The sequence below is a fragment of the Odontesthes bonariensis genome, chromosome 7 (assembly GCF_027942865.1).
Source record: "Odontesthes bonariensis isolate fOdoBon6 chromosome 7, fOdoBon6.hap1, whole genome shotgun sequence".
Lineage (NCBI taxonomy): Eukaryota > Metazoa > Chordata > Actinopteri > Atheriniformes > Atherinopsidae > Odontesthes > Odontesthes bonariensis.
Genome location: NC_134512.1, coordinates 33,823,989 through 33,834,047, shown reverse-complemented (window position 1 = coordinate 33,834,047; position 10,059 = coordinate 33,823,989). Strand labels below are relative to the sequence as shown.

At 41.5% G+C, this 10,059-nt stretch overlaps 1 protein-coding gene across 1 annotated transcript; it reads left to right on the top strand.

Moving 5' to 3' along the window:
• The first annotated feature begins 8,661 nt into the window (after nt 1-8,661).
• On the top strand, nt 8,662-10,018 carry pth1a (parathyroid hormone 1a). The gene is made up of 3 exons (XM_075471113.1): nt 8,662-8,746; nt 9,082-9,171; nt 9,322-10,018. Exons 1-3 carry the CDS (start codon nt 8,685-8,687, stop codon nt 9,578-9,580), a joined length of 411 nt encoding a protein of 136 aa, XP_075327228.1. The 5' UTR covers nt 8,662-8,684; the 3' UTR covers nt 9,581-10,018.
• The last annotated feature ends 41 nt before the right edge of the window (nt 10,019-10,059 follow it).

Sequence of the window (10,059 nt, the reverse complement as noted above, 5' to 3'; positions counted from 1 at the left end):
TAATAACTCTGTGTGGGTGGACGAGTGATTAAAACGTATGACTCAGTTTCTGGTTCTTCAATTCACAGTGAAGCCTGTGCTCTACTTTTTGTCTCTCATAGACAGACAGCAACAATATAGCACCTGGCACACCTGTAATGTTTGCTTTCACAGATCATTTTGACTGAAAGTGGCGGCATGTCTCATAATCATCTGCATTACCTCCTGAAACCATTACCACGTTGGATTCATAATAAGACCCATATAACCCTTCATCTTAATGTTACTCATGTGCTTTAATCCTTGTGCTGGGGGCATTACATTTACGCACTTTTTTCAGTTGCTATGCCAACCAATTGGTGCTGGAAACAAATCTCAGGGAGTGAGTTTGCATGTGAGGGTGTGCATTTTCATGACTAATACAATTAAAACAAATTTGGGTTCACAAAAATCATTTACATAGTTTATAGTCACCGCTGTCACTTTTTGAATGCTTCATTTGTGTCAGATTTAATTTCCTAAGCACACAGTTACCTGACAACAACTTTCCAAAGATTTTTTTTCATGTCCCTTTTCATCAGATCTGAATGTAGCAAACCGTATTAACACCAACATGCATCATGAAATTAAAAGTACACCAAAGGGGGTCCTTAGCTGCTGAGCAGCTGAAATACTATCAACCAAAAAGGGAAAAAAAATAACTAAAACTACAGCTGCTGCTCTTCACAGAGAGCAGAACAGTCAGTCTCACCCTTTCTAATTACCCTTAAAGATCAACTAGTTCTTGGTATTTTTTCCTCTATTTATGTTGCTGTTATTATCTTTAGATCCTTCAGTCTCTGCTCTCACCAGCTTGGTTTCGACAGGGCAGCTGTTTATTTGTCTAAAACCTTGTATGAACTCCGTTGATAAATGACATTCCAGCCTAGAGCCGGCCAGCAGACACCAGATTGGCAGCCACCGAGTGAAAATACTTGATAACACGATGCCCTCATTAAACAGGGAAAACTGAACTTCAAGGTGCACAAAGACGTATCTTTAAAGGAATACTATGGTTTCTAATTGAGGCTGATGAGTTTAAATTAACAGTTTTTATCTTAGAGGACTGGAAAAAATCAAAGTCTTACCTAGTATATTTGTCTCATTTCTAGTCAAAATATCTCATTACACTTAATATAAGACACAACTGCCTAACAAGTACTATTTCAGCCAGATATTCAAATTCAAATTCAAAAATACTTTATTAATCCCAGAGGGAAATTAAATGTTGATGTAACTCAATTAAATCAAGGAGTTATTATAGATGCTGATGGCTGTGGGCAGGAAAGATTTCCTGTAACGGTCCGTTTTGCATCCAAACTGAAGAAGCCTTTGACTGAAGAGACTCTGTTTTCCAATAACAGTCTCATGGAGAGGATGTTCAGGGTTGTCCATAATTCTCTTGATTTTATGCAAAATCCTTCTTTGCATTATTGTCTCCAGAGGTTCCACAGTCGTCCCCAGAACAGAACCAGCCTTCCTTATCAGGTTGTTGAGTCTTTTTGGGTCCCTGGTTCTGATGCTGCTGCCCCAACAGATGACGCAAGAGGAAATGACGCTCTCAACAAAAAGACTTGTAGAATATCTGCAACATCTTGTTGCAAACCTTGAAGGACCATAGCTTCCTCAAGAAGTACAGTCTGCTCTGTCCTTTCTTGTAGATGGCTTCACTGTTGTGTCTCCAGTCCAGTCTGTTGTCCACATGAACACCAAGGTATTTATATTCCTCAACCACCTCCACTTCTTCTCCCATGATAGAAACAGGGTTTGATCTGACCCTGTTTCTCCTGAAATCTACAATCATCTCCTTTGTTTTGTTAACATTCAAGATGAGATGATTGTTCCCACACCATGCCACAAAGCGGTCCACCAGCTCTCTGTACTCAGCTTCTTGTCCATCTCTGATACACCCGACAACTGCTGAGTCATCTGAATATTTCTGTAGATGACAGGAGTCTGACTTGTACTGGAAGTCTGAAGTGTACAGAGTGAAAAGGAATGGTGAGAGTACAGTCCCCTGTGGTGCTCCTGTGCTGCTGATCACCTGATTAGACACACAATTCTTTAGTCTGACAAACTGTGGTCTGTTTGACAGGTAGTCATTCATCCAGGTGATTGTTGAGGCCTCCACCTGAGTCTTCTGGCGTTTCAGACGAAGCAGATCAGGCTGAATTGTGTTAAATGCACTGGAGAAATCAAAGAACATGATCCTCACAGTGCTGCCTGCTTTATCCAGATGACAGTGGGTTTGTTGAAGCAGGTGTATGATAGCGTCTTCAACTCCAACTCCATGGCGATAAGCAAACTGCAGGGGGTCCTGATATGTGCTGGTTTGCTTACACAGGTGGGTCAACAGGAGTCTCTCCAGGACCTTCATTATGTGGGATGTCAGGGCAACAGGTCTGTAGTCATTAATGTCTGAAGGGTGAGTTTTCTTTGGTACCGGAACCAGACAGGATGTCTGCCACAACAGTGGTACCTTCTCTTGGGTCAAGCTAAGGTTGAAAAGGTGTTGCAGAATCCCACAGAGCTGCTCTGCACAGGCCTTCAGGACTCGGGGGCTGACACCATCTGGACCTGCAGCCTTGTTCCGGTTCAGTCTCTCCAACTGCCTCTTCACCTGACTTCTAGAAACAGAAAAATGGGAGGGGGAGGCAAAGGGGACAGCAGCATCTCCTGATTTGGTTGAAGACAAACTAGTGGAAGCAGAAGAATCCATGACTGAGGTGGAGGTGGAGATGTTACAGGAAAGCTGTGGGTCAGAGGAGGGTGGGATGTCTCTTTGGCTGGGAACAGGAGGGGAGGATGGTGAGCTTGTTCTTGAACTGAACCTGTTGAAGAATGTGTTCAGCTCATTTGCTCTGTCCAGACTTCCATCCATCCGATCCTCCCTCTGCTTGAGGCCTGTGATCTTCTTCATTCCTGACCACACATCTCTGATATTGTTCCTCTGCAGTTTACTCTCAAGCTTCTTTCTATACACCTCCTTGCTCTCTCTGATCTTGACTTTGAGCTGCTTCTGTATACTCCTCAGTAACTCCCTGTCTCGCTCCCTAAAGGCTCTTTTTTTTCTTGTTCAATAGTTCCTTTAGCTCACTGGTGATCCAGGGTTTGTAATTAGGGAAGCATCTCACTGTTCTGGTGGGGATGGTGTTGTCCACACAGAAGTTTATATAGTCAGTCACACACTCAGTCATGGCATTAATGTCCTCTCCATGTGGCTTACAAAGAGAAATCCAATCGGTTGCATCAAAACAACCCTGTAAGGCTTCTTCAGCTTCCTGTGACCATTTTCTAACAGTCTTTTTTGTGACAGGTAGTCTCTGGACAAGGGGTTTATATGCTGAACAGAGAAAAACAAGGTTGTGATCTGATTTACTCAGGGGAGGTCTTGATTTGGAAATGTATGAATCCTTGACATTTGTGTAAAACAAATCCAATGTCTTGTTTTCTCTGGTAGAGCAGCTGACAAACTGTTGAAAAGTTGGCAGTGTAGCAGAGAGTGAGACATGATTAAAATCACCAGATATTGCCACAAAAGAATTGGGGTGTTGTGTCTGTATCTTAGCAACAACGGAACTGATGACATCACATGCAGTGTCGGCAACAGCTGAGGGTGGAATGTAAACAGCCACCAAAACAACACTGGTGAACTCTCTTGGCAAATAATATGGACTATAGGGACTTTCAAGTCTTATAGGGCCTTGTTTGAAGACAATACATCTTGAATATCTTGTTCAGTGAAAAAGTCTCTAAAACAAATTGTTTTAAGTCACATACCATATGAAACAAGCTTTTTTGACATTTGAAGAGGTTTGTAAGCCAATTTCAAGATAACTTTAATTTCAAAAGTCCTAAATATCAAATCTTATTTCAAGCAAAAACGTCTTGTATTTGTTGTTTTTTTTACTCATTTTTGGAGGGGCATTTTTTCCAGTGAGATGTTGTAAGATGCTAATGTATGTTTGTTCTGCCGCCATAAAGAGACTAAAAACATCCTTTGGTGGAACTTTAACTTTGTTAGTTTTACTTTAATATTTTGTGCCATCACAACACTCTCTCTACCACATGAAACTTCACGATTCAAGATTCAAAAAGCTTTATTTATCCCGAGGGAAATTGCTGTGCAACAGTTAAGGTACAAGGGGGGGAAAGTACTAAAGTATTTTTAATTTTTTTAATCTATAAAACTAATTGAAAAGATATTAAAAAATCCTTTCTTTCAACAATTTGAATCCCATCCACATGATTTTCAATCTTTCTCCACATCTAAACTGTTCTGGTGTCATTCAAACTCGCTCCATCTGACTTGAGACGAGCCGTGTGTGCATATAGTTGCTCATCTTCTCTGTTACCCATCTCGGACATGGTGTCACACTCTATAAACGCCAAAGCCTAACCTGAAATAGCTGTCCTTTACATACTCCCCTTAAACTTTTATCTATTCTTGAGTCTCGGGGAGCAGCTCGCCTTCCTGATGCACCTGATTTGCAGCAGCTGTGGATGTCAGGTTAATGGCAATGCCCAGCATGTTAGCTCCACTTTGCACTGCAGCTTCAGTCATGTTGAAAAATAAAACGTCTTGTGTGTCTGCCACATTTTTCATGTCACCATTCTGCTGATGGGGCTGACGTTTTACGTAATCGCAGGATTGCAGTCTTTTGAAATTGCATTGCCGCCCACCTCGCTGCTTTTGTATGCTTTAGGTGAACACCCCACGCATTGAGGGAGCATGAGGTAATAAGGACGACAAGTTGTAAGACGTAAGCAAAGGTCGGAGGTCGATGTGTTCAGCAGATGTCATCCCAACAGGCTGTGGCCCGTGTCGTCCGTAATAGTATCACATAAGAGCACGTAGAGGTCAGCGTCCCCGAAGGGCTCCGCTGATCACCATAAATCTTGTCATACTGGTATGTAAACAGTTTTAAGCACTTACCAGCAGCATCATTTGTTTACAACACAACACGTGCAAAAACCGCTTTCACTGGATAATAAATATTGTGTTTAATTGACATTCTGAACTGCTCAAATAAAAGGTTTACAAGAGCAGTAATGTAAGCACGTTAACAGACACATAATCTCATACTGAGCCTTCTCTACTGATGCCGTCATGCCCCTTTTTGCTAAGGGGAACAGAGGGAGGGGTTCTGAACGACCCGGGAGGATGTTGATCAATATACCTTCCATGTGAGCAAGAATCTTGTTCTCACAAAATGACACCTCTTCTGTCCTGGTGGAGCTCATGTGGAGATAAAACGCTCCAGAAACACACAATCTCCAGAATCGAATTGACAATTTTCTTAAGAAACTTTGGCCGAGTATCACCAAAGATTCGAGGCAAGGGGTGTCATAACATCAATATAGCCATCCAATGTTCCTGCTAGGTTTGGAAATCTCACACCCCCGTGGTTACGTAGTGTGTAACACATGCGACCATAATAAGAAGCATGGTGCTTCTTTTCAGTGTGAGCTATGCAGATCAGTGACCCTTTGGGACACCTGTGCCTGAAAACTGAAGGGGTAAAAGAGAGCGTGACCCAGATGATCGCATGGCAGAGATGAAGGGAGGAAGAGGGAAGATATTTTTAACAAATGTCAGATTGGTAATTATGAGTATTGTGATCTTATTGAACTCATTGAATCAACTTTTGGTCCACTTAAGACTCAATAACGCTGATGTCCATAATTTTGAATGATACATTCCCTCTTTGATTGCTAGAAAGTAAAAATCACTATTTGTGGAATTAAAGCCTGTGAGCTAATGAAAAACATAATTAGGTTTTCCCAGAAAAGCGGTTCCTCGCTGTAACCCTCCTTCAGTTCAAATGTGTTCTGCTTCAGGACTAAATGGTGAAAAATCATCTGGTTTTTACCAGGTCTCAAACTAGGGTCAATTCAATCTCAAAAGAACAACGACACGTGACATATTACACTATGTCAGTATTAAATTAACAAAAATCAAGTTAAAATGCAAAAAAAAAAGCTTGTAAAATCACCTTCAGCACCAATAACCTAAAGTTGTCAGTCTCTCTCTGGTTGAGGAGGAATCTCGGCCCACTCTTCTCTCCAGCGCTGCTTCAGCTCATTGAGGTTTGCAGCTCTGGTTTCTGCACAGCTCTCTGAAGGTCCCACCACAGCATCTCAGTCAGGCTGAGGTCTGGACTCTGACTGGACCGTTGCAACACCTTGATTCTTCTCTTCTTCACACATTCTGCTGTAGATCTGCTGCTGTGTTTGGGATCTTTGTCCTGTTGATGAGCCAGTTTCAGCCCAGCTTCAGCTGTCGGACAGACGGCCTCACATCTGACTCTAGAACACTTTGGTATCCAGAGGAGTTCATGGTGGGCTCAGTGACTGCGAGGTGCCCAGGTCCTGTGGCTGCAGAACCAGCCCAGATCATCAGCCCTCCACCACCGTGCTTGACAGCTGGTGTGAGGTATTTGTGCTGATATGCTGTGTTTGGTTTCCTCCAAACGTGCTGCTGTGCATTATGAGCAAACATCTCCACTTTGCTCTGCTCTGTCCAAAGGACATTGTTCCAGAAGTCTTGTGGTTTGTTCAGATGCAGCTTTGCAAACCTAAGCTGTGCTGCCATGTTCTTTTTAGAGAGAAGAGGCTTTCTCCTGCAGCCCTTCCAAACAAGCCATACCTGTTCAGTCTGTTTCTAACTGTGCTGTCATGAACTTTAACCTTTAACATGCTAACTGAGGCCTGCAGAGTCTGAGATGTAGCTCTTGGGTTTCTGACCTTGGGGTGACCTTTAACCTTTAACATACTAACTGAGGCCTGCAGAGTCTGAGATGTAGCTCTTGGGTTTCTGACCTTGGGGTGACCTTGCTGGGACGTCCACTCCTGGGAAGATTGACAGCTGTCCTGAATGTTTTCCACTTGTGAATAATCTTTCTCTCTGTAGAACGATGGACTCCAGATAGTTTGGAAATGGCCTTATAACCCTTCCCAGATTGATGGGCAGCAGCAGCTGCTTTTTTAAGATAATTGCTGATGTCTTTCCTCCTTGGCATCGTGTTAACACACACCTGAACACTGCAGAGCAGCAAACTGACCAAACTCCTGCTTTTATAGAGCTGCTCACACTGACTGATGATCAGTTATTAGTTCATTGATTGGCAGCACCTGACTGCTACTTATCCTCTGAATTCCAGTGGAAGCAGGAAGGGTTCATTTAGTTTTTGTTCAACGAATAATGACTCAGTGTGATATGTTACGTGTTCGTGTTTAACTGAGGCTGTATTTACCCAATTTTGATTCATTTTTAAAAAGTTTTTATCAGTATGTATGACATGTAAAACCTTGGAACTGAACGAGGATGCAGTTCCTTTTTCACCTTTAGTTCCCTTCAGCTCTTCTTCAGATCTCTTTGTTTTCTATCTTCTCGTGTAAACCCTCACAGACTGGTTGGATGATGTTGAGATTGGGGTTTTGCAGGGAACATACAGAACATACCATCTGCAGCAGGACTTATTGTTCTCTTTGTAGATGCAAATAGTATTTATGACTTTCATTCGAGTTTGGGCTCATTGTCCTGATGCAGGAATGTTTTGGGACCGATCAGACGCCTCCCTGCTGGTATCTCATCTAATCATCTGAAGTTCCAATAAACATCTGGATGGTACCATACGTCACTTAGATTTTAATAGGAAAATTCCCTTAACAATTGTTGTCAATAAATAAATGATATACATCGATGTAAATCTCTGTGATTTCCTGGTGTTGAGTGAACCTGACTGACACACACATACACAAACGTGCATACCCACCACTTATGTCCAAGACAGTGACGACAACAGCATCACCCACTGACACACCTCCTGAACTCCCACTTTCTCTTCGATTCAGGATGTTTCCTCTGACGTCAAGTTGGTATAAAAGCTCTTTTTTGAGAGGCAAACTCATTAAAACAATGTTAATTCTTGAGTTAAGTGTCTATGTAACCAGGGAGACTTCCTAATAGTCAATGAGAGTCATAAATCCATCTGAATGTTGGCTCTATTGTTGTGAGGCACGCTGGGAGTTAGACAAAAAAGGTCACATCAGATGTGGACTAATAGGTCTAGCCAGTTCACACTGATAGAGAAAAAACAAAAGAGAGGCATGTAAAATTGAAAATGTGGACACACACACACACACACACACACACACAAAGCTTGGGAAAGAGTAGTTTTTGACTGGAAGACAAGTTTTCTTAAAACCGTCTTACAATACGAAGTGTAGAAGAGGCTGAGTGCAGAATAGCTTTTTCAGCACGATTTTCTGTGCTTATTAGAGACATTTTGATGATAGCGCGATAGATCTAAATGTCATATATAAAAGAAATCAACTGATTTATGCCAGGACAACATGTAGGCATTCCTATAAAAGATAGGAATGTTGGTGCTTGGCTGCCTTTTTCTAAGTCAAAAAGGTGTGAAGGTATTTGGGTTCAAAGCCATTCATTCGGTGCAGTATGACAGTGTTAAAAGCCCGGAGCTTGGAGGAGGTGTTGTCCTTCATGTCCAGCCCCCTCCAGGAGCTGGAGGTATGACATCAACAGCAATAATGAAGGCAGCTCATCAACGGCTGGACACCAGGGCTATATAAGGACCTTGAGGAGTCCACTGCTTATCATAACTAATAGGAGCTAACCACCAAACCAGAGTTACTCACTTATGAGACCAGAAGCACATTTATTTACTTTTAACAGAGCGAGGAGAAGCCAACACCAGCACAGGTATGTTCATCTTGACACGCCATTCAGAGGCACAATGGAGGCCAAACATCTTAAACAAACTGTTATTTTCTTTATTTTAGACCGATAATGTGATATATTTGAATGTGTTATATACAAGCTAGAGGACATGGAAGTTAGAGTAGATAAATAAACAAATAAAGATAAATAAAAAAGAACAGTTTTAAATCACAGGCTACAAAATGTATTTATAACTTTATGACTAATTCTAATGTAAAGTAGGTAGTCAGACATTTAAAACTTCTAAATTGTTTCTGAAGATGTATTCTAATGCTGGGAAAAACTATTTACGGGAATAATTTTTTCTCTTTCATCAGAGTCAACTTGCCAAATATGGACTATAAAATCATCTTCATTTCACTCTGCGTTTTGCACCTCTCCATTCACACTAAAGGACGCCCCCTAAGGTAAATCCCCCCACTCCTTTGTTTTCTTCCAGCCAATCCTAATCAATTTCACCAATGCAAGCTTATGCTTTAAAGTTATGAGCTGCAGGCCTGGAGTCTAGCACAGAGTGCCAGTTAGTGCAAAACTAACCCACCCGGTTCTTTCTGCAGCAAAAGGACGGTGAGTGAAATGCAGCTCATGCACGACGTCGGGCAGCACAAGCAGGTGCAGGAGCGCAGGGATTGGCTGCAGATGAGGCTCCGCGGCATCCACAACGCGGCGGCCCGGGGCGGCAGCGCGGAGACGGAGGGCTGGAGAAGGAGGAAGCTGAGTCCCGAGGACCTGACCGAGCTGAGCGACCTGACATCCGAGGAGATCCAACACGCTTTAGACTTTCTGGAGAAGCTCCTCGAATCAAAGCAGTCATGATTTTTGGTTTATTTTAATGCCAGACTCAACAACATTTCCAAACGACCTTTAACTTAACTTTAGCTTTTTTTTAAAATTTTTTAGTTTAGTCTGAAACTTTTCTAGTTTTTGCGTGTGTCCGTTTTATATTTTTTTTATATTTTATTTGATCCATTTTGCTTTTTAAAGATTATTTATTACATTTAATTTATGAATTTGATATTTATGAGACAGTGCCTGAATTGGGCAATCCTCCCACAATATATATGCACTTTTATTTAAAATGTAGTAATGTGAATCATGAAACTACTTCTACAACTTGAAGGAGACCGTCTGAATTGGACCAATGCTTTTTTTTTTGTTATTTGTTTTTAGATGTATTAGCCTTATTTATATATTTCATTGTAAACCTACTCACAAAATGTTTATCTTGTATTTTAACTGTAAAATAACTAATATATGCACTTCAACATTAAAGAGTAAATAGTATATTTTAATAT